This window comes from Naegleria lovaniensis (genome assembly GCF_003324165.1).
Source record: "Naegleria lovaniensis strain ATCC 30569 chromosome Unknown tig016, whole genome shotgun sequence".
NCBI lineage: Eukaryota > Heterolobosea > Eutetramitea > Acrasida > Naegleriidae > Naegleria > Naegleria lovaniensis.
Window position 1 is genome coordinate 33,057 of NW_025407838.1, and position 23,292 is coordinate 56,348.

Below are 23,292 nucleotides of genomic sequence, written 5' to 3' on the forward strand. Positions count from 1 at the left end.
TTTAATAATAATCATCGTGTATTGAAAGAAGAAGAAACGGCTTCAACATCATTCTTGATTTAAAAAGTATGCCTCGACCCGAAGAAGACCATACTCCCTCCTCATCGTCATCGGCACAAGCTTCACGGGAAGAAGGAGTGATTTTTTCAAATGTTGTAACGAAAGGCTCTACTCAACAGCCCATTATTAATACACAAATTGCTTTTAAAGATAATGAAACAGCTGTGGAAGCTGAGCCTAAAAAGATTACTCAAAATGTTGATCAATATTTCAGAGAAGTGCAAGAGAAGGACGAATTTGAAATTGCGGAAGAGCATCAGTATGTATTTTAATGTTTTCTTTGATGATTTCATTTAAATTTACTATTCAATCATGATTGACCAAATATTTCATGTGACGTTTTTTCCTGACGTTTCACATGATGACACACTATTTCACACAATCATTGTTCAGACAAGCATGCCCGGAAGAGACAGCAAACATTTTCTCTCGGATATCATTTTGGTGGTTTAATGGTTTAATGAAAACTGGATACTCAAAGGTACTTCAAATGTCTGACCTTCACAAATTGAGAAAGGAAGAAGAAGCTGGTAATCTTTCTGCAGAGTTTCATAAGAATTGGGAAAGAGAAGCTGATAAGGTTCGTGACAGATCCAATCTTGAGGGTCATGAATTAGGCGAACAAGCCAAAACGAAAAAACAATCCAAACCAAGTTTATTATATGCCATTCACAAAACGTACGGCCCACGATTCTATATGGCAGGTTTATTGAAAATTGTTTATGACATTTCACAATTGGTAAGCCCTTTGGTGGTTAAGTCTATCATTGGTTCCATTCGTGATGCTGGTGAGGTCCCTTGGTTTCAGCCTTATTTACTAGTGTTGGCACTATTTTTGTTGCAGACACTTGGTACATTATTTATCCAACAATATTTCCATATTGTCATGACACAAGGAATGCGTCTAAAGACTGGTTTGAGTGCAGCTATTTATAAGAAGAGTTTGAAATTGAGTAACGCTGCCAAACTAAAATTGAACTCGGGTGATGTCATTAACTTTATGGCCATTGACTCTAACAAATTGTGTGGACTTGTGACTTATCTTCACATGGTGTGGAGTGGAGTTTTCCAAATTGCAGTTTGCTTAATCATGCTATTTTCTCTGATTGGATGGTCTACTATTGCCGGTTTTGCTATCATTATTGTTGTGATTCCATTGAACGGACTCATTGCAAGAGTAGTAGCACGTATCCGTAAAGTGTTACTCAAATTTACAGGAGAACGTATCAAGATGGTCAACGAAGTCATTCAAGGCATTAGAATTATTAAATTCTATGCTTGGGAGTTATCATTTATCAAGAAGATTATGGAAATCAGAAATAAGGAAATTTGGAAAGTGACTCAAACAGCTCTCATTGGTATTGCGACTTCCATGCTCATGTCAATGGCACCACTTTTTGTCGGTATTGTCACATTTGCGATTTATGCCGCAACAGGAAATATTTTGGACGCAGAAGTTATCTTCCCATCTCTCTCGTACTTCAATTTGATTCGATTCCCAACTACTTTCCTTCCAAGCATTTTGGCACTTTTGGCAGAAGCAAGAGTTTCTTTGGACAGAATTCAAAACTATCTTCTCGCTGAAGAGACTGAAGAGACGCCTGTTGGAACCGATTCTGAATATCCTGTTATTGTTGAAAATGGTAATTTTGTTTGGAAGGGAGCTCAAGCAGCAGCTGCCGCAAAAGCAGGAGCAAATCAAGGAGCCAAAAAACCAGCTGAGAGCAAGACTGCAAAATTGTTGTCACTCTTTAAGAAGAAGAAATCCTCAACTCCACAATTGACAGATACTGCACCAGCAACAACAGGTTCCAAAACTGTCAAAGAAGAAAAGAAGAAATATAACAAGTTAGAGGATGAAGGAGATGATCAAGTTCGTATTGAGCTCTCCATGGAGGACAATGAAGAAGAGGAAAAAGAAGCAGAAGCAAATCAGCAAGGTGGTCTTCAATTCGTTGATGACGACAAGAAAGAAGAAACCAAATCTACTGCTGTTGCTGTTCAAGAAAATAATTCTCAAAAGAAGGATGAAATTAAGCCTGACTTTAGACTCAAAGATATTAACATTACAGTGAAGCGTGGTGACTTGGTCGTCATTGTAGGTCTAGTGGGCTCCGGAAAGTCCTCACTATTATCAGCTCTTATTGGAGAAATGTTCAAAGAGAATGGAAATTTGCAAGTTTCAGGCCAAGTTGCCTATGTTCCTCAACAAGCTTGGATTAGAAATGCCACTGTTAGAGACAACATTCTATTTGGAAAACCATTTAATTCTGAACGATATCAACAAACAATTGAAGCATGCAGTCTAGAACATGATTTGGAAGTGTTGACTGCAGGAGATTTGACTGAAATTGGTGAAAAAGGAATCAACATTTCAGGTGGTCAAAAACAACGTGTCAACTTGGCTAGAGCCGTCTATGCCGACGCAGATGTGTACTTGTTTGATGACGTACTCTCTGCACTGGATCAACATGTTGGACGATCTGTATTCCAGAATTGCATTTGTGGACTCTTACAAAACAAGACACGTGTGTTAGTGACCCACCAATGGCAATACCTCAAAGATGCTGATCATATTATCATCATCCAGGATGGTAAAATTATGGCTCAAGGAACTCACCAAGAATTGGGTAGAAGTGACTCTCCATTTTCCTCCATGCTAAAAAGTTATTTCAAAATGGAACACGAAGAAGAAAAGGAAGAAGAAAAAGGAGAAGAAAAGGAAAAAGATGGAAAAGCAGCAAAGAAGAATAACGGTAAGCTCATGAGTACAGAGGATCGTGCCGAAGGAAGTGTGAAATTCAGTGTCTACAAATCCTATGTTCAGTACGCAGGAGGATATTTCGTCTTTGGTATCATTTTACTGTTATACAGCTTGACTCAAGCTTCGAATATGATTACCAATTGGTTCTTAGCTGAGTGGTCCAATGTTGCCACCACTTCATTACAACCAGACGATGGTCGAGATAGACCCACACAATTCTTTGTCAATCAATGGTTATCAAGTACTAGTGTCTTGCAAAGCAATGGCGGTGGAAACAATAATCACGATCTTGGATACAATTTACCCATGTACATTGGAATTTATATTGGCTTGGGTGTTGGTGCTGCAATTCTCACCTTTTTCCAAGAGTTGACTTTTGGTCTTTCAGGACTAAAAGCATCGAAGCGATTGCACAACAAGGCTCTCGAACGGATCATGAATGCACCCACTGTGTTCTTTGATACCAATCCAGCAGGTCGTATCATTAACAGATTTTCTAAAGATACTGAGAGTATTGACTCATCTCTCATTGGAACTTTGAAAATGCTCATGTCATGTTTGTTCCAAGTGATTGGTACTCTTCTCCTCATTGGATCTGTGAATTACTTGTTCTTGATTCCAATATTCCCAATTCTTTTCATTTACTATTATGTTCAGAAATATTATAGAAGTACGAGTCGAGAATTGAAGCGTTTGGATTCCATTAGTAGAAGTCCTCTTTTTGCTCATTTTGGAGAGACATTGACTGGTGTGGCCACTATTCGAGCTTATCGTAGACAAGAAGATTTCATGCGTGAGAATGAAAAGCTTTTGGATCGAAACAATAGAGCTTACTTTGCTCAATTGGTTTCTCAGAGATGGCTTGCATTCCGATTGGAATTAGTTGGAGCTATGATTGTTTTATTTGCTGCCTTGTCAGGTGTCATTGGAGGTTCTTCATCGGCCATGGCTGGTCTTACATTGACCTATGCCCTCAGTTTAACAAGTACTGCCTCATGGTTGGTCCGATGTGCCGTGGAAGCTGAGGCCGCTATGAACTCTGTCGAAAGAGTCTTGTATTATTGTGAAGAAATTCCTCAAGAAGCTCCAAAATCCATTGAGAGTACTAAACCTCCAGAAGATTGGCCACAAAAGGGAGAAATTGAGCTCAGAAATGTCTATCTTAAATATAGAGAAGAGCTAGATTTTGTGTTGAGAGATTTGAGTTTGCACATTAATCCAAGAGACAAGGTTGGAATTATTGGGCGTACAGGTTGTGGTAAATCAACACTCATGTTAGCCTTGTTCAGAATTACAGAAATTAGTCAAGGGCAAATTATCATTGATGGAGTGGATGTTGGCCAAATTGGTTTACATGATTTACGTAAAAAATTGGCCATCATTCCGCAAGATCCAGTTATGTTTAGTGGAACTTTACGATTCAACTTGGACCCATTCAATGAATTTGAAGACTATCAAATTTGGCAAGCATTGGAACGTGCTCATATCAAAGAGAAGGTTTTGAATCTGGAAGGCCAACTCGACGCCAAAGTTGCCGAGTATGGAGAAAACTTTTCATTGGGAGAACGACAATTATTCTGTGTTGCAAGAGCAATTTTAAGAAAGACCAAAATTTTAATTATGGATGAAGCCACTGCCAGTGTCGATATTCACACAGATGCTCTCCTTCAACAAACTGTTCGTACAGAATTTAGCGACCGAACTGTTCTAACAGTGGCTCACAGATTGAACACCATTATTGACTCGGATCGTATTCTTGGCCTCAAAGCAGGAGAAGTGGCTGAATTTGATTCTCCAAAGAATTTACTCACCCGACAAGAACCTTCCATATTTGCTTCATTGATTGAAGAAACTGGTAAAGCCAATGCTTCTTATCTCAAGTCCATTGTCTTGGAGGGAAAGGATTATTTGGGTGAATTGAAAAAGGCTGAGCAACAAGCTTCAGAGCATGGACATTGAGCTAGAATAAATATTTGAAACTTTTGAAATTTCAAAATCAGTTCTTTGTTGGCTCTGTGACTTTTGAAGCAAATTCCAATTCATTTCTGCCGTCATGTCATGTTGTGGATGAATCGATTTGACAAAAACTTGAACCAAATGGTGCTGGTGTTGCACAATTTTCGTCATGTGCAATTTAGCAAAATCCAATTGGTTAAGCTACTTTCTTGGATAAAAGTCAATATTTAACATTTTCCAATTACTTCTCTTGTTTGGTGAAAAATTGTAAAATTTTCGCTTGTTTTGTGCGTTTTCTATTTTTTTCATAGTCTTCGTTGATATCTAAATCAGAAGTGACAATAATTGTAGATTTCTTTTTTCTTTTTCGTGAGCTGATAGTCATTTCAACGTTGTCACTTTCAGACAATTCTGAATCCTCATTTACTAAAAAATCATTTTGCCCATTCATGCTCTTTCTTCTTGATTTTCGAGAAGTCTTTTTCGTCATTTGCGTTGAAAAATCATTCTCTGCTGAAACGCTCATTTCATTTTCAACAGGTTTAGTATCCTCATTTACATGATAATTATTTCTTTCTGCTTCTTCAATAATTTCCATCCATGCTGGTTTTTTCTTTTTCTTCTTCACTCTAGAGATACGGTCCTTCTCACGATCATCATGTTCATCATTATGAGCATTTTGTTTTACACTAGTTTTTTCAGAGAATTCTGTCTGATCTGATGTTGATAATTCAAAATGTTTTTTCAATTTTTCAAGCACGACCGTTGCAATAAAATTCTGTACTTGTCTCGGAGTGCTTAATGATGGCGATTTTCGTTTTTTCTGTTTTAATGATGATGGCGGTGTTTTTGGAGAAGACATTGCACTACTCGTTGCACTAAATTTTTTACTTGTAGATTCCAATGAAAATTGCGTCATCACGGATATCGTTTCGGAATTAATTTCTTCATCATGATGCCTTTCATTCTTCCTCACGCTCAATGATTTCATTTTTTTTGCTTCTTTGTTGTAATATTTAAATAATCCCCAAATTCACCTGATTCAAAAAACATATTCACCCCAAATTGTTCACATTTATTGATTGATTCTGTTCTTGATATTGTCGTGTTTGAATCAAAAAGAATCTCCTTATTTTAGATTTCAAACAAATCAAAAAAAATTCCATTTCATCTTACATTCCGATCGCTCATCATCTTTTAAATCCATCATTCATTCTCCTTTAGCACTCTACGAGTGTACAGACCATCATCTTTTACACCCATTACTTGCAACTTTTTAAATTATTGATTTTAAATTATTCAATGTCAAGGCTTTTACGGAGATTCTTTTCATCGTATCATACACGATTATTTGGATGTGGATTTAATGGACATTATCAACTTTTTCTGAATGATAATATTAATAGGAATGTATTTACTGCCTCTGATGCAATATTATTTTCCGATAAGGAAGAACGGATCCGAATGATTGATGCCGGAGAGAAACATGCGTTTGTTTTGACAAACAAGGGAAGGCTTTTTGGTATTGGTAGGTTTCATCTTAGTCTCTTTGGATCAACAACAATATTCAATATTTCTGAAATGATGTGAAACACGGATTAATGAATTTTCTTACAATTCTTTCAATGGATGAAAATCTCTTTTGAAATATTAAAATTATTCATGTGAAAATAGGTTGTAACGATGTTGGACAGGTTGGAGTTGGAAATGTTACCTCTTTCTTGGTGAATATTCCAGAAGGAGCAACGAGTAAGCAAATGATGGAGAAAGTGACCTCCAGTACTCACATTGACATTGACCATATTTTGAATCCTCCTGGAACAATCGAAAGAGGTTTGTTTTATCGTGTTGTGTTTTTATGTGTCACATTCTTGTGTATATTTCTAATATTGAATTCAATTTTTTATTATTACCAAAAAAGATTATATCACTGTCGTCGCTTGTGGACGAGATTTTAGCTTTATAGCAACCAAGCAAGGGAGGTTGTATAGTTGTGGATCCAATTTATATGGACAATTAGGTCTAGATCTTCGAACAAAAAATAAGAATTACTTTACAAGAATTAATTTTCCAAAACATGAAAAAATTGTAAACATTTCATGTGGAGCTTATCACACGATTATTCTCACTGAGAATCACCATATTTATGGAATGGTAGGTAGTACACTAATCATTCAACGCCATTAGACCTTGAATTTTAACAACATCATGATGTTACTAGGGTCTTAACATTTTCGGGCAATTAGGTAGGTATAATACAAAATTTTTCATTTGCAAAAATTCTTTAACACAATTGCAATGTGGTTATCGTGTGCCAATTTCACAAATCATTCGGGCAATTAGGTAGGTATAATACAAAATTTTTCATTTGTAAAAATTCTTTAACACAATTGCAATGTGGTTATCGTGTGCCAATTTCACAAATCATGGAATACTTGTCAATTTTTCATCTTTTAATACTTTCATTAGGTTTCAATCCCAAAGAAATGGAAAGACGAATTCAACAAGAAAATTATTTTCAACACAAAGGAGAGCAAATCGATTTTAGTTACGTGTCAAAACCTATTCGACTGGACTGCTTTGATCATTTAGCCTATGAAGGTGATTACATTGAGCAGGTCGCTACCGGTGCTTGTCACACTGTTTTTTTGACAAAAAGAGGAAAAGTCTTTGTTTGTGGATTAAATATACATGGAGAAATTGGACTTGGAAAAGATGTTCGTTGCTCGTACACTCCAGTGACTCCAATTTTTTTACATCCCATGCCATACATGGATGATGTGCCAACAGTGAAATGGATCTCTGCTGGTCTGGATCATACAATTCTTGTGACTGAATCTGGAGAGGCCTATGCATGTGGGTAAGTTACTATTGTGAAGATTTATACATGCAATATGACCTTCTTGTTACATTTTTGTTGTATCGATTGATGACAACCTTAATGTTATTTAAATATCATACCCTTCAATAGTAAAAACGAAGATGGACAACTAGGACTTGGAGATTACAAGAATCGATTTGAATTTAACATGATTGAAAAATTTGAACAAAAGAATATTCGAGTTTTACAGGCCACTTGTGGCATGTCTCATACGTATTTCACGACCACGTCGTTGGATAGCTCGTCGAAACAGGATTTCTATGCAACAGGTAAGAAGAAATATTTTGTATTATACCTATTTATTAATTCGAACATTTACTTGATTGGTATCTGTCTGTTTGCTAACTCTATGAATCTTTGTGTTATAATATTTTACATTTTCTTTGGCTATCTTTGAATATTTATGTTTGATTCACACCACTCATAGGATGCAACACATTTGGAAATTTGGGTTTAGGTCATTTCTACACGGTCAATGAGCCAAAGAATTTGAGTGGTGTCGCAAAGGCTAAGGAAGGTATTCGATGGCAAGTCTTCTGTAGTTCTCATAGCAACAATACATATCTCGTTCAAATCAAGGAGAAGAGTTTGCTGAAGCGAATAAGGGACAGCTTATTTATGGGAGCTTAAACTCAATAGTAACATTTGTTCAAGTTGTGTGGTCATGTGTTTTTATTTCAGAATTTTATAGAAACTACCTACACCTTATTTAAAAACCCTCTTTGATTCATCCAATGTTGGTACTTTGGTGTATGTACCGAAAGAGAAAACAGTAAAGCACATGTCACTTGGTATGAGCTCATATGATCCACAATACTACAAAGTTCATTTACATATTTAGAAAATACACATTCTAAGAAAGCATCACCAAAATGGTAATAAACATCATTGATGCCAACAACAACACTCAGCCCTCATCTTATCTTTTCAAACAAAAAATCCCTTCATCTTCATTCCCTTCTTTTCAATAACTTCATCAACTTTTGATCACAATAACTTCAACACAACATGAGAGACTTTCCTAAAACCAATCCACAAGAACAATCGACAAACTCAGAAAAGCCAACAAACTTTCTTGGTGTTCAACCCGAGAAAACGCTTCCTGGCATTACCAATACGTATAATAATGTAAATAGTACGAGCAATCCGAATACTCCAATTATGAACATGCCTACTCCTTCCATTGTTCAAAGCAAGAAGAAAGCATTTAAGAGAAAATATGATCCAAAAGACGAGGATTGGGTCATGATGTAAATAATTCATAATCGACAGCATTATCATGTAGCGGCGGACATTCAGGTTGATCAATTGTGTACACATAATTTAATAAAACGCAATCTGTCTGGAAATCTTGATTAGACCTGTGTTAGGCAAGATGATCATGACTTATTTGACCTAAGAAACACAAGTTTTTTGCACGTTGAAGTTGCTTCAAACCAATAACTTAAAACATTATTGGCGATGCTTGAACCTTCTTCTGTCCATTACTCTCTTCGTTTTTGATTGATTTAAAACAAAGAAAAATCTGGCAACAAAAATTAGATATCTTTAAGGCAGAAATCTCTTGATTTTAAAAAACCTTTCATTGAACTCTCACAACCTATCCCTTTCACTGTAGTGAGTGAGAGAATCGTCATCAGTATTCACTGATCCAAAATTTTTCAGAATTTTTTTAAGACATTTTTGGACTTGATGAACCCAAAAAGTTCTTGAGAGCTCTTGTTTTGAACTCGTGGCAAAAAAGTCAAAATTTAAAAGTGCAGCAGCAGTAGATTTTTGCATCATCAAATCTCGTAGTGCAATCACTGGAGCTGGCTAACGCCTATTGTAAAACCAACCTTGTATTAAACTCAACCTGACAGAGCAGCTTGTAGATTTCTTCAGCCAAAAAAAAGCACCCAAACCAACAACCCTTAAACTCTCACCATGCACAAGAATAGTATTCAAGAATTCTTTCATCATATCGCATTGAAGGATATGATTCCATCGGGACAAAAGCTCGTCTTGTTGAAGGAAGATGAAACTCTCCAAGAAGTAGTGAACCAACTCTCTCAACATCATCTTTTGGCTGCTCCAGTCTTGGATAAGCACAACAAGTTGATTGGTATGCTCTCCATGCTTGATATCGTTCAATATATTGTTGCTGCAGCTCCAGAGATGGATCAATTGAGAAACTTGTCCGATGTGGCCATTGCTGGTAGATGCATTACTTTGCAAACTGCCAAGCACGTGATGGGCTTTAGTACTCGTGATCAATACATGCCATTGAAGAGCAACATTCCATCCACAATGGCTATTGAGCTCTTCTCGAGAGGTGTCCACAGATGTATTGTTGAGGAGGACGTTACCACTGACTTGTACATTGGAACTCTCTCACAAACTGATATTGTCAAGAAGCTTTCCGAGCACTTGCATATGGGCAAGATGAAGAATTTGGGTGAGAAGCTTGTTAAGGATTTGGGACTTGGTTTGGCAACTCCTGTTTCCGTTAATCAAAATGATGTTGTTTTGAATGGTATGAAGACTTTGGCAAAGACTGGTGTGAGTGCTTTACCAGTTGTGGACCACTCTGGAAAATTGGTTGGTAATTTGAGTGCCTCAGATTTGAGAGGATTCTACTTGGATAGACTTCCTCACTTTGAATTGACTACACGTTCCTTCTTGGAGCAATACTCTCCAAAATCTCTTGTGCCATTCTTTGTTGAATTGGAAGGATTGAAGTTTGTTGATTTGGTACGAAAATTGGTGCACCCAGAAATTCATGACGTGTTGCACGGACAAACTGTTAAACTCGATCATTCCATGCACAGAGTTTGGGTTGTTGATGACGAGAGAAAGGTCACTGGTGTCATTACATTGACCGACATTATGAAAGTCATTATGGATCACAATGAGGAATTTTAAACAATTTTGAGTGTGCTTACAATTTGTCTAATTTTGCCTAACTCCAATATCGTTGAATAAAAAAGTTCGAATCTTCGAATCTTGAAATATTTTGTCTGACTAGGTGTTGGATTCTTGAGAATATCATTAAGGTTTCCTCACTTGGAAAATGGCACAACCTATTAAATTGAAATCACAGAGGGTTTAATAAATACAAGTCTCACACACATACACTCACCAAATTGAATCATTGTTGATTTTGTCCTACAATTACATTAAAGTCTTATTCATTAGATCTACGCTTGGACATTGGAGAAATGAATGACTTGAGTGCTGTGGCATTCTTAGTTTGGGCAGGCTTTCTATGATTCACAGGAATGTATTTTCGATGCTCGATTCCAGTATAGACTTGTTTTGGTCTGAAAATCTTAACATCAGGATCTTCCAAACTTTCAATCCAGTGAGCCAACCATCCAGCCACACGAGGAATCAAGAACAACACTGGATAATAATCAGTTGGGAATCCCAGAGCCTTATAGACAAGTCCTGAATAAAAGTCAACGTTTGGATACAATTTTCGTTCCTTAAAGTATGGATCGTTGAGGGCAATCTTTTCCAATTCAATAGCAATTTCAATCATTGGTTCCTTGCCGAGAATTTCGAAAACTTCATCAGCCACTTGCTTGACAATCTTGGCACGAGGATCATAGGAACGATAAATTCTGTGACCGAATCCCATGAGTTTCTTCTTTCTATTCTTGACATCTTCAATAAACTTGGGAATATTTTCCTTAGTTCCAATTTCTTCCAACATGTGCAACACTGCTTCACAAGCACCTCCATGCAATGGTCCGTACAGTGCACCTCCAGCACCTGCAATGGCTGTATATGGATCTACTCGACTCGAGCTCAAGTGACGCATGGCTGCAGTCGAACAATTCATTTCATGTTCTGCATGGATAATCCACAACTTTTCAAGAGCACGTGCCAACACTGGATTTGGATGATAGTTCGTCTCACTCAATCGGTCCAACATGTACAAGAAATTTCCAGTATATGTTAAATTATTCACTGGATTATTGTAAGGTTTACCAATTCTGTGACGATAGGCACATGAAGCAATGGTTGGCAATTTACCCAAAAGACGATAAATTTGTTTAAATCGTAATTGATCGATCTTGATAGGATCCTTTCCTTCTCCCTTCAAATACAAATCAGCTCCTTGCAAGGCAGGATTTGCATCTTCATAAAAAGTTCCCAAAGCAGCCACTGATGAAATGACCATTCCCATTGGGTGTGCATCATATCTAAATTGTTTCAACAAGGTTACCATGTTTTCATGAAGATAGGAATGTTTGGTCACCCGATCTTCCCACAAACTCAATTGATTTCTATCGGGAAGTTCTCCATTGATCAATAGGAAAGCAACTTCAAGGAATGATGATTTTTCAGCCAATTCTTCAATATCATAACCACGATAACGTAAAATTCCCTTCTCTCCATCAATGTATGAGATACTGGAGCGAGCAATGGCTGTATTCATAAAACCAGGATCCAAACAAACCAAATTTAATTGTTCAAAAGCAACGGATTTGATGGCATCTCCTTCCTCAACGTTGATCTTGATGATTTTTCCAGACTTGGAGTCTTTGACTTCTATATAACGTTTTTCGGATGATGATGATGGATTGGAGGAAGATGAAACGAGTGTTGGAGAATTCATCACGCTCGAGGAGGATGGTACAGTATTAGAGGCAGCCGTTTCATTAAGTTCAATCAATAATGGTTGAGAGAATGAAGAAGAACCATGGATCGGATGATGGTCTGGTATTAAATGTTGTTTAATATTCATCATACGACGAATAGAATTGTTGAATTCCGACGACATTTTACAAGTATTAATAAATAGGAATGAAATGGTGGTTGATTGTATGAGTGAGATTTTCTTCTTCTTCCGACGACTAATCTCTTTGTTGTTGAAATCAATATGCTTCAAGGTTTTCCTATCGCGTTGTTTTTTTGTGTTGTGTGTCCCGAAAAGTTTTTTCGTCAATTCTTTGTTCATGCAAAATCCTCCTAAAATTTTCCGGTCCTCCACAAATACTGCGAAAACATGGTCGGAATAAAATCTCGAAATGTTGTAAACATCGTGCCTGATCCGCCATCACCCCTGGTGGATTAAGGAATGCACATTATGGAATTTGTTTTTTAACAATCGTCAAGTTTCAAAATTTCCAAATTTACTTAAATCAACCTTAATGCTTCATTATTGGCCATTCGATTTCTATAATTTTTCACGAACAAGAATATCGTTGAGGCCAACAATACACATGCAAAGAGAAGGAACAAGACACATAACGTGACAATAAATCCAAACAATACCTTTCCAATGGTCAAATTTTGAGATTCCACACAAACATTCTTCACAGAATCTAAAACAAATCCTTCCACACATTCGAATGGACAGTTATTGCTCGTCGATGCGTTGGTGTATTGGGCATTATCGGAGGATGGCTTGTTGGTACAGGCGAGACATGTCGTTCCACCAATGCCCTTATAGTGTCCAACTGGACATGGCTTACATTCGGATGAGTCCACTCCATAGCCTGGAGCACATTCAACGAGTTGACATTGAGCCGAGTATTTTCCTCCAACACACGATTGTTGACCACTTCCATTTGGAATTTCACACGATTTGGTTTGCCATGGAGCACAAACATCGAAAAATTGGAGGGTATCAATCCAAACTTTGGATCGATCCACAGCACTCTCTTTGGAATAGTCCAATCGGAAATCAGAACCTTCGAAGAAGAATTCGAGAGGTTTCAAATCTGGTTCAGACCAAGCATATGCTTCACGAATGGCAAATCTGAATCGAGATTTCACAGGAAGTGGAGTTGGAGCCAAATCACTATTAATCTTTAAAGATTGAATATCAGCCAATAAATCTTCAAATTCATAGACTTGTCCTCCAGGTACTTGAGCTATTTGTTGAGATTGACCACGTAATCCTCCCACAACAACTGTCTTGGCCTTCTTGGATTCTTGCAAGTGTCGTGTGAAAAGTGCACAAGTACTTGCACATCTTCCATTCGACAGCAAGATGATATTATCTGGTGAATAGTTCAATAAATCCTCTCCAGTGAAATAATAATTATCAAATGATGATTGACAATAATTTTCTTTCAAAATTGAAGTATAGGCATGTGATGGAACATTGGTACCACGTGTATAATTTTGTTGCTCCGTATACCATGAAGCATCTGTAAAACTCATACCATCTATATCTCTCCATGTAGCTGGATTCCAAATCGAGTCGTCATTTGGTCCCAATTGACTTGCTCCCTTGAGAGCTAATTCTTTACCCAAATCTGTAGCAATCATATCGGTTCGAGCAAAAAGTGTCACAAAATTTTGTGAAAATGCCGATGAATACAAGTACTTGATTAAGGCATAACCTAAACATTCTTCACCTCCGCCATTATTCGTCACGTCAATGATGAGTTTTGGAATTTTGTTGAGCTTTGCCATATACATGCTCATTTGAAAATCTTTAGCGAAAGCAACTTCAGACTGTGGAACAAAGGAATCAATAGTAATGACACCCACTTGTCCATCAATTTCAAAATAGCTCACTTGATCACCTTTGAGAAGATTCACAACCTTATGCTCGACTTGAGTCGACAATGAAAGAAGTGGACTTGTTCTCTCCTCTTGTAATGGATGTAATAATTTTTGACGTTTCAATTGAGTACGTTGTTGTTGAGTGAGTGTTCTTTTTGAGGCGTGTTCCGAAGAAGAGGGAGAGGACAAACACGATTGATAAAAATCTGTAGAATTATTGTAACTCATCAATGATGAACCAACCCAAGGAAGTTCCAAAGTAACATCCGCTGCTCCATCTCGTGACAACACATAGGTGACAGTTGACTTGGATGGAATGGGCAAACGATTCAATGAACGAGTCATAAACAAGTTACTAATTGCAACATTGAATCGAGCTCCAGGATCCTTGTAACCGCCAGAATATTCATTGGCCCACTTTGAAATAAAGTCTAATGCAGGTTGACCATCAATTTCCTTAATTTCACTTCCAACATGTGAATTCAAATCAAAACCAAGTTGTTGATAATAATTCACAATTCCCGAAGCATTATTGAGAGAAGCAATTCCAATTTTTTGAACGGCGCTTCCCAATGATGAATCCACATACGAAATAATTGAAAATGGTTGTCTGTAAACTAAATTTCCATAACATTGTGGTCCAAAATATAAAGTATGTCCATCGTTCAATTTTCTAAACAAGGCGACGAGATCTTGATGAAAATCAAAATCTCTCTCATAGTGCTGTTGAGAAATCTTTTCCAATTCGGCCAACAAATCGACTTGAATGTTGAAATGAGGATCCGAAGCATCCTTGACATATTCTAAAAAGACGTACATGGGAATGGTTTTTCGGATACTGGAGAGAGTTTGAGAAAAGATGGTGGGATCCAGAGTGGTGTTGAGTGCACAGTTTTTGATTTCATCAAATGGAATGGGAGTGTCTGTTGTGTTGATGGGTCATCATGGAACGATGATGAAAATAATTGAAACGTTCCCCGATAACAACATGGAATGATGTTAGAGTTGGGATATATCAAATGGAAAAATGGTACTTACTGGCTTCAAAGTTGCAAACTCCTTCGGATGATGATACCAACAAGAGAGTGTTCAGCAAGAGGGCCAACGTCAAGGCCACTAACGACGATGATGCAAGTGGTGTCATTTTTGTTGTTGAAGAAAATCTTGACAGAGATTCAAATTTCACTGTCAGCAAAAAAACGGAGTTGACAGGAGTTGCTCCTGGAGCACCGAATGGACTTGGAATAATTAAGATTTATTTCTTTCTGGAGAAATGTTAAAATTTGTCTTCACAATCCTAGTGTTCTACATACATTTACCTTCTCTTCTTTCTTGGATCCTCTTGTTCATGCTCATTGATACGAATCATGTCATCAATACGAAGAATGGTAATAGCAGCTTCAGTGGCAAATTGAATATATTTCACCTTTAACATGGCTGGTTCCAAAACACCTGCTTCCAAATTATCTCTAACGTTATCTGCCATGAGATCCAAACCATATCTTAAATATTCCTTCTTCTTCAATTCATGAACATCATTGTGATAGGCTCGCAATTTAGCGACCAATTCTGTTGCATCAAGAGCAGCATTAACAGAAAGAGTTTTAGGGATCACCAAAAGAGCATTGGCAAAGGCAGCAATAGCCAATTGTTCTCTGGTTTCAATGGTCATTGCAAATCGATCCAAATATACAGAGAGAGCAGTTTCAACACATCCACCTCCTGGAACAACATTCTTTGATTCCAAAACTCGTTTCAATGCACACATGGCGTCATGAATGGTACGGCTCATTTCGTCCAACAAGAAGCTGTTGGCACCACGTAAAACGATGGATTGAGATGAAGTAAGCTTTGTTCCACGGATATAAATTAAAGAATCACCAGCAAGCTCTTCTTCAGCAACTTCGTCCGCATGTCCCAAATTGTCAGGAGAGAATGACTCTTCTCCCTCCAAATCAGCAAAAGAGGTAACCAAAGTACCTCCAGTCAATTTAGCAATACGTTTCAAATCATCCTTATCACATCTTCTGACAGCAATGGCGTTTGCTTCAACAAAGTATTTCAAACACATATCATCAATACCCTTTGTTGTTAAAATAACATTTGCGCCTGCGTTCAAAAGCATTTGAATACGATCACGAATTAAGGTTTGTTCACGTTCTTGAACGCCTTCCAATTCCTTTGGATCTGTGATTTGGAATTTAATTCCCAACTTCATTCTTTGTCTGTTGAGAGCAATATCTAAAAGAGCAATTTTGGCACCCTTGATGACTTTTGGCATTTGTTGTGAAGAACGAGTATTGTTCAAGGCAAAACCATTGACCAAAGTACTTTCCTTCATTGACTTTCCGTGTTGTTTAAGAATGTTAATAGCCTTGATTGGATATCTCTCCTTTCCTGTGCCTGTAATCACTTTTACTGCCAACAATGCATCAACGCATAATTTGGCAAACAAGTCGGATTCTGGACCCAAAACCTTTGAAGCCATAGATGTCTTGGCAACATTAATCAATGATTCACGATCGAGTGTTTGTGTGGAAATTTGTAATTCGTTCTTGATATAGTCAGTAGCCTTTTTAGCAGCTAATTTGTATCCGGAAATGATATTGGTTGGATGAATCTTTTCCTTGATTAATTCTTGACCTTGTTTCAGCAACTCAGCTGCTAACAATACTACAGATGTGGTACCATCACCAACAGCTTCGTCTTGTGTACGTGCAAGCTCCACAAGAGTCTTTGCTGCTGGATGGTTGACTTCGATGAGATTGAGGATGGTAGCTCCGTCGTTTGTTACGGTAACATCACCTACTTCATCGACAAGCATCTTGTCAAGACCTTGAGGACCGAAGGATGTCTTCATGATATTTTGAATGGTTTGACATGCTTGCACTGTTGTTGTTGTTGTTGTTGTTTAGAGGGAGAATAATTTCCAAGAGAGATTGTTGTTGTTGTTTCAGAATGAGTGTATTAAAAGACGGTGGTGATGAGAGTGAATGATGATTTCAGAGGTACGTAATAAATACCAAAGCCGACAATTTCCGTGTGTTCCGTTTTGATGATACAACATTGCCAACATGGTGAAGATATATGTTATCCATTTATCATTATCATCAATCAAGACGACAACAATAATCATTTGATACACCGGAATTAGGTTTATATAAATTTTCAACATTTCTCTGTATCATAAAACTTACCATTCTCTACTCTAACCTCATTTCCTGTAGTTCTCTCTCCATCAATGTAGAGAGGGTTGATACTTGGTGCCATCATCATTTTGTATGAATTTTTGTATTGGACGGAAAGGCTATCAAAGCGTTTTCAAATGTGAGGGCAAAATACAACAGCCAATTTTTTTTATTATTTCTCGCAATACAAACTCTCTTCCGTTTGGCTTCCGGCACTGTCGAAAAGATGATTACATGATACAGCATTTCCACCTCTTTCGACTACTGCCTTTCTTTTCATTGGTGGAATGCACTGTTTTCTTGTGTGTACTGGTGACATCATTGGTGGCATTGACCAGATATTTGTTGCGTTTGCTGTTTGAGGATTTTGTGGAAGATTTTGAAGAGGATTTGCTTTTTGAAGAATGAACATCGTTGTGAGGATGGGCAGGTACAAAGACCTTTTCTTTGGTTTCTTCCAAGAATTTCTCATCACTGACTAATGGTATTTGCTTCTTGCTGATTTCTTCTTCAATGAAATAGGGAGTTTCTTCATGCTTGAGAGAGTGTTGTACTTTTCCAAGATTTTCACTGTGTTTGTTCGTTGTTGTTCTGTTCTGATGGGAATTCTCAGAAAGAGTGTCAACCAGCTGAGTTTGTGAAATACCTCTAAGGGGAAAGGCAATTTTTTTAGAGCTACTGTAGATTTGTTTTGGTGTTCGTCCAGATGAAGGAGGGTCATAAAAGTTTTCCATCTCAGTGTTAGGAGTTACTGATGTTGCAAGAGGTGTCACCGTTGACGACGCCAAGATGGCTAAAGCATTTGCAACGCTTGAGAGAGTACCTGCTGGCTGTTGCTGGGTTGATTGAGCTTTGTTGACACCATCTTGATTCGAGGTGACTGCATTTGAGGGAGGATGGCACATTTCAGACAATGTTGACGCTGTCTCAATGACAACAGACGACGAGGAGTTAATGGTGGAGCACAGACTGTCCATATGAAGAGCTGTGCCTTCAAGAGAAGGATGTGCACTGTTGTTGTTACTATTCGTTGTTGACGAAACGATGGTGCTAATAGTCGACGCTACAGCCATAGGTGTGTTAGGGTGTACACCACTACGATTGCTACTACTCGTCTCGCTACTGCAACTGCCACCTACTTTTCTTGCAGAGATTGGAGGAGCTGTGGCACGGTCAGTCGAGGGTGAAATCATGGGAGGAACAAAGTAGTCCTTCTCATGAAGTGTTCCTCTGTCGAACTTTAGGAAGATGTGCCTGTAAACTTTTAAAAAAGTTTCCAAGTCGAGCCATTCCAAATCCTGATAATTATATCTCACAAGAGTTTTTGTGAACTGAATATCATCAATACCACACATGAATGCCAATTTTCTTGCCTCATGAATACTTGTCATCTTTGGTTGAGTTGATGAGCGTTTCAAGCTACGACTAGAGGACACAATTGAGGAAGAACGACACAGCTCAAAAATCGTTTCTCCAAATATTTCAAGAAAAAGGCATAATTTTCGTTTGCATTGAGCTGATATCAGACATAAAATCATAAAAACAGACTCTTTTGAAGTACTTCCTATCCGCTTAATATCTAAGTAATCAAAAAACTCGAGAGAAATGTACTCGGACCACTCTAAAAGCAAATCGACTGTTGATGAGGTCGACACTGAGGATTGGTCATGCCGTGATACAATAATATTCACGAAATAGTCTACAATTAGAACAAATGCTTCTTCATAGATGATGGATGATGCTTTTTTCAGTTTGCTTAACTCGTCACGTACATAGGTTTGAAATTGTGGTGGATCATAACTTTCCGTCGATTGAACATCACACTCATGATATTGGAGCTTGTAGAGATCCTTAATTTCATCTTCTTGTTCCTCTTGTATCCACCTCGAAAACAGTGTGTACATCTTTTCACTGTCGCTCAGTAGCGAAAAATGATCTCTTTCAACTTGAGCCCAAAAATTATTCTCTGTTTTTTCATCATCAATATTTGCATGAACTACATGGTTGCTTCCTGAGTGTTTGGATAAGCTTTGCTGAAGCATTCGTAGTTCCTTCTCACTAAAGGTTCGTATGTCTTCTTCATTGTCATGGGAGCTTGTATTGCTATGTTTTGACCTCGATGAAGAAGTGGAACCATACAATGAGCTCTGAGAGCCTTGCTTTCCGAGTCTAGGAGTCTGAGAATTACTGTGGGTTTTATAAAACATGTCTTCAACTGCAGAACGAACTGTGAGTACTTCAATGGATGAGTCATCTGGTGATCCATCATCGTCGTCATGAATGATATGATCAATTTCATTGGGCTGAATGTTTGGATAATAATCTGTTTCAAAACCGAAATCATGTGAAAATAGAACAACATTTGTACCAAGTGGTGATTTTTTCTGTTGTGAGCTATTTCCTTGCATTTTTCTTGAACTGTTCGGTAAAGAAGAGCTTTTGGTTGCTTTTGAAAGTTCTTTTCGAGATGAAGTTGTTGGATTATCAATGCATTTTTGTACGCTATGATTGACATCTATTTTGCTCATATCAGATATTGGTTTGATGGTTTTTTGTGATGTATCAAAGGATTGCAATGCAGAACGTTCATGAGACGTTACTGTTTTCTGTGATAAATTGTTAAAATTTAGGGAGCTATTTAATTCCTTACTGTTCGTCTCGGAATTGTTGCTGCAGAAATAAAGGGCTGAGGTAGAGTTATTACTCCATTCAGTCTTGACATTGTTACTCGTTGATAAATTAGAAGAGGTAGCATGGGTTAAGGGAGGGATGGGGGATTTTACAAGCTGTCCTAAATTATTAGTACTGCTGGAACTGGAATTAATGGAAGAAGAGGTGCGGGAAGATCTTGGAGTGGTAGTGTTGAGATTGGAGGATTTGGAAGAGTCCTTGACAACTTTAGAGGATGTCAATCGCTTGATGGAATTTTCTTGATGATTAATTTTGGAGTTGTTGATGACATGAGGTAAATTATTTTGAGTTTGATTTGTTGACTTTCCCAATTGCTGAGAATTTGTACTTGTTCTGGAGGAACGTGGTGTGCTGTTGGGTTTGTCTTGGAGAGGCTTATTTGGAAGAGAGGATTCTAATTGTCGGAGCGAAGATACTGATTGTTTTCGTGAGTTAGCTAATTTTGTTGGTGTTGAAGTTACATCTTTTACGTTGTTATTGTCAACGGCAACTTGACTCGATTGGGTGTTCAGTAAACGCGATGACGAATTTTTGTTTGACGAGGATTGTGTTTGCTTGGAGGGTGTAGTATTTTTCGAGTACCTATCCCTCGATGAAGATTTAGGAGTGGTGATGGTGTCATTATTTCTTCGTGATGATGATTGCCTGAGCGATAGATCTTGTTGAGAGGATGATTTGGGAAATTTCAGAGGAGGTATTGTTTTTGCAATTTTTGTCGTTGCATGAGGAAACTTGCTGTTTTCAAAAGCTGAAAGAAAATCCGAAGAAGAATCATCATCCGAAGTATATTGATGAGACGAAAGCACAGTTTCTACCATTATTGGTTCATTTCTTAGTATTGTGATATCAAAAGAGAAAAACGAAGGCTAGAAGTCGCGAATTTTTTTTTAAACTGTAACCGGAATTGGCGGGGTAGTGAACTGAGCCATTTGTTGGTGATTGTTTTCCAAGTCTCTGTTTCCAATTCTGATCGAAGGGTCAATGGTATTGGATCAGGAGGTGGATCTGATGCAATGGTCTGCATTAGTGGAGTGGATATGACGCAAATGTTAGAAAATAGAGAAATCAATGTTTCCTTTTCTTGGTGTCCATGACGTCCAAAACAGGGTGGTTTCGTTTCTTGTTTTCTGTCGATTCCAAGCCGCTTGTAACTTCTAACAGTTGTTCCATCTCGGTATTATCAATTCCAGTGTCCAATGGTTGACTGTCCACATCCATTTCTAAGGTGCCGTGTGTTGTCCAGAAATCGTAAGTCAATGGTGTTCGCGCTTTCTTCCATGCTTCTTGTGCCAATTGCGTATCCCATCCCTTCTCACGAGTGAGAGTTTCTATAATTGTGCTTGCCATGGGGCGTTTTGCTTTTTCTGGATCAATCATACTTGAAATTAGTTCTTGCAAATGAGCAAAATCATTGTCGTTCGAGAGTGTTGTTAATGCTGTTTGAATTTCCTGCGATTCGCTTATATATCTTCCAGTAAGAAGTTCCAAAAACACAATGCCCAATGAATAAATGTCGGATTTGGGTGTTAAAGAACTGCAAAGATCCAAATTATTTGGGTTGTTAATGATGGCAAGTTTTTCTGGAGGATGATATCCAGGAGTACCTGACCCAGAAAACAACGTATCTTCATTATTTCTATAACACACCTCATCCTTCATATTGTACTTGACAAACATTTTACAGCACTCAAAATCAATAAGTTTTGAATATTGAACTTGGTTTGTGTCTGTATAAATCACAATGTTATCCAATTTGATATCATTATGGATCATATTCTTAGAATGAATGTATTTCATTTCACAAAGTAGGTCCATAAGTACACGTTTCTTGCTCTCCACAGGAAGGAACGTAAGTAGTTGGGACAAGCATGTACCACTTAAAGAGACTTCAAAATCGTTTGGTGCTACGTGGAATGTCTTGTTACGGTATACCGTACATGATTTGGCATCAGTGAGGTACAGAGAAAAAGATGGTTTACAATCGTAGTAGTTGAGTGAGGGACTAAAAATTTTCAAGAAGAACGATGTTGTTTTCGATTTCACCAAAACCACTTGTTTGTCATTGGATGAATCCACACAAGACTCTACAATGCCCGTAATTTCGTAACCAAAACCATTACTAAGGACAATCTCATCATTACGCACAAGTTGAAAGGAGCGACTTGCTACACTTTTACGTGCTGATTTCAATTTGCTCGATTTCTTATTCTTTCGTTGTTGCAAATGTTCTTCAATTTGTTTTTGTTCGTCAGCACACGTTTTAAATATTGCCAACAACAATGCACACAATTCCAAGCGTGATCTTTGGGAGCCTTCTAGTGCACCTTCAAATGAACCAATGTGATGAAGATTATAATACATGCGGTCTTGATTGTTATCTTTTTCTAGATCTACTGTGATTGCAATCACATCCACACAGGTTTTAGTCACAAGTAGTCCATAGGTTGCGAATGTTTCATGAAAGCTTTGTTTTTGGTCCAAAAAAATAGCCCTCACATTGTAGCTATGTAAAACTCGTAGCTCTGTAACCAATTTTATAAAATCTTCATGACCTTCTGAGCTATCCATTGTTTTATCCTCTTCCACCACTCGTATCATTATCAATGGGGCAGAAATTCTTTGGTTTGAAAAAGGGTTCAATTGAAACTGTACAAATCGATCAGGTTTCATTTTAGAAATCACCTGTTTCAAGTTCTCTTCAAATTGCTCAGAAATGTTTGCTAGCGTGTTTGTTTGCACGTTCCTAGACCACAAAGTAATCTCGATTTTCATAAATGTAGAAAGAACATACCCATCTGTTTTAAATTTTGATGGAAATAATGATACAAGGTCAAGCAATGGACTGTACCAAGTCCTGGATAATTCCAATTCACTTGCATCCAAAGTAGAGTGAGCACAACAAATTCCTGGCCTCAACACTCGGATCAGTCTGGAGCGAGCCACAAGAACCTCTTCCTTATTACTTGAAGGAAAACCACATTGGTCTAATATTTTCATGGCTGTGTGTTTGGAATATTGATGTTCCTCATGTTCGTGAAGTAACTCTTTAAATTTAGAGAAATTGATTTGTAAGGAGCCCGAAATCGGAATTTCATCATGTTTTAAGGAAATGGATAATTGGGCGAGTTGTTGCTTGACATCATCGTTATGGATTCCGAATTTTGAAGACTTCCACTGTCCTAGAATTTCCGAAACTGTTGTGTGATTGGAGGCGTGTTCCAGCTTGCAAATCGACATGAACAATT

At 37.7% G+C, this 23,292-nt stretch overlaps 10 protein-coding genes across 10 annotated transcripts; 4 read left to right on the forward strand and 6 right to left on the reverse strand.

The window, feature by feature from the left end:
* Nucleotides 1-68: 68 nt before the first annotated feature.
* On the forward strand, nt 69-4,783 carry C9374_002539 (uncharacterized protein; the record flags this gene model as incomplete). The annotated part of the gene is made up of 2 exons (XM_044691968.1): nt 69-319; nt 454-4,783. 2 exons carry the CDS (start codon nt 69-71, stop codon nt 4,781-4,783), a joined length of 4,581 nt encoding a protein of 1,526 aa, XP_044550086.1.
* A 238-nt stretch (nt 4,784-5,021) lies between these two features.
* On the reverse strand, nt 5,022-5,771 carry C9374_002540 (uncharacterized protein; the record flags this gene model as incomplete). The annotated part of the gene is made up of 1 exon (XM_044691970.1): nt 5,022-5,771. The coding sequence occupies one exon, from the start codon at nt 5,769-5,771 to the stop codon at nt 5,022-5,024; it is 750 nt and encodes a 249-aa protein (XP_044550087.1).
* Nucleotides 5,772-6,082: 311 nt separating this feature from the next.
* On the forward strand, nt 6,083-8,291 carry C9374_002541 (uncharacterized protein; the record flags this gene model as incomplete). Its single annotated transcript, XM_044691971.1, has 7 exons — nt 6,083-6,308; nt 6,455-6,613; nt 6,702-6,934; nt 7,002-7,026; nt 7,250-7,640; nt 7,752-7,930; nt 8,089-8,291. 7 exons carry the CDS (start codon nt 6,083-6,085, stop codon nt 8,289-8,291), a joined length of 1,416 nt encoding a protein of 471 aa, XP_044550088.1.
* A 378-nt stretch (nt 8,292-8,669) lies between these two features.
* Nucleotides 8,670-8,915, forward strand: C9374_002542 (uncharacterized protein; the record flags this gene model as incomplete). The annotated part of the gene is made up of 1 exon (XM_044691972.1): nt 8,670-8,915. The coding sequence occupies one exon, from the start codon at nt 8,670-8,672 to the stop codon at nt 8,913-8,915; it is 246 nt and encodes an 81-aa protein (XP_044550089.1).
* A 672-nt stretch (nt 8,916-9,587) lies between these two features.
* Nucleotides 9,588-10,565, forward strand: C9374_002543 (uncharacterized protein; the record flags this gene model as incomplete). Its single annotated transcript, XM_044691973.1, has 1 exon — nt 9,588-10,565. The coding sequence occupies one exon, from the start codon at nt 9,588-9,590 to the stop codon at nt 10,563-10,565; it is 978 nt and encodes a 325-aa protein (XP_044550090.1).
* Nucleotides 10,566-10,827: 262 nt separating this feature from the next.
* On the reverse strand, nt 10,828-12,432 carry C9374_002544 (uncharacterized protein; the record flags this gene model as incomplete). The annotated part of the gene is made up of 1 exon (XM_044691974.1): nt 10,828-12,432. The coding sequence occupies one exon, from the start codon at nt 12,430-12,432 to the stop codon at nt 10,828-10,830; it is 1,605 nt and encodes a 534-aa protein (XP_044550091.1).
* Nucleotides 12,433-12,788: 356 nt separating this feature from the next.
* On the reverse strand, nt 12,789-15,312 carry C9374_002545 (uncharacterized protein; the record flags this gene model as incomplete). Its single annotated transcript, XM_044691975.1, has 2 exons — nt 12,789-15,091; nt 15,207-15,312. 2 exons carry the CDS (start codon nt 15,310-15,312, stop codon nt 12,789-12,791), a joined length of 2,409 nt encoding a protein of 802 aa, XP_044550092.1.
* A 171-nt stretch (nt 15,313-15,483) lies between these two features.
* C9374_002546 (uncharacterized protein) lies at nt 15,484-17,444 on the reverse strand (the record flags this gene model as incomplete). Its single annotated transcript, XM_044691976.1, has 2 exons — nt 15,484-17,057; nt 17,366-17,444. 2 exons carry the CDS (start codon nt 17,442-17,444, stop codon nt 15,484-15,486), a joined length of 1,653 nt encoding a protein of 550 aa, XP_044550093.1.
* Nucleotides 17,445-17,586: 142 nt separating this feature from the next.
* On the reverse strand, nt 17,587-20,865 carry C9374_002547 (uncharacterized protein; the record flags this gene model as incomplete). Its single annotated transcript, XM_044691977.1, has 1 exon — nt 17,587-20,865. One exon carries the CDS (start codon nt 20,863-20,865, stop codon nt 17,587-17,589), a length of 3,279 nt encoding a protein of 1,092 aa, XP_044550094.1.
* A 247-nt stretch (nt 20,866-21,112) lies between these two features.
* On the reverse strand, nt 21,113-23,284 carry C9374_002548 (uncharacterized protein; the record flags this gene model as incomplete). The annotated part of the gene is made up of 1 exon (XM_044691978.1): nt 21,113-23,284. One exon carries the CDS (start codon nt 23,282-23,284, stop codon nt 21,113-21,115), a length of 2,172 nt encoding a protein of 723 aa, XP_044550095.1.
* Between the last annotated feature and the right edge of the window lie 8 nt (nt 23,285-23,292).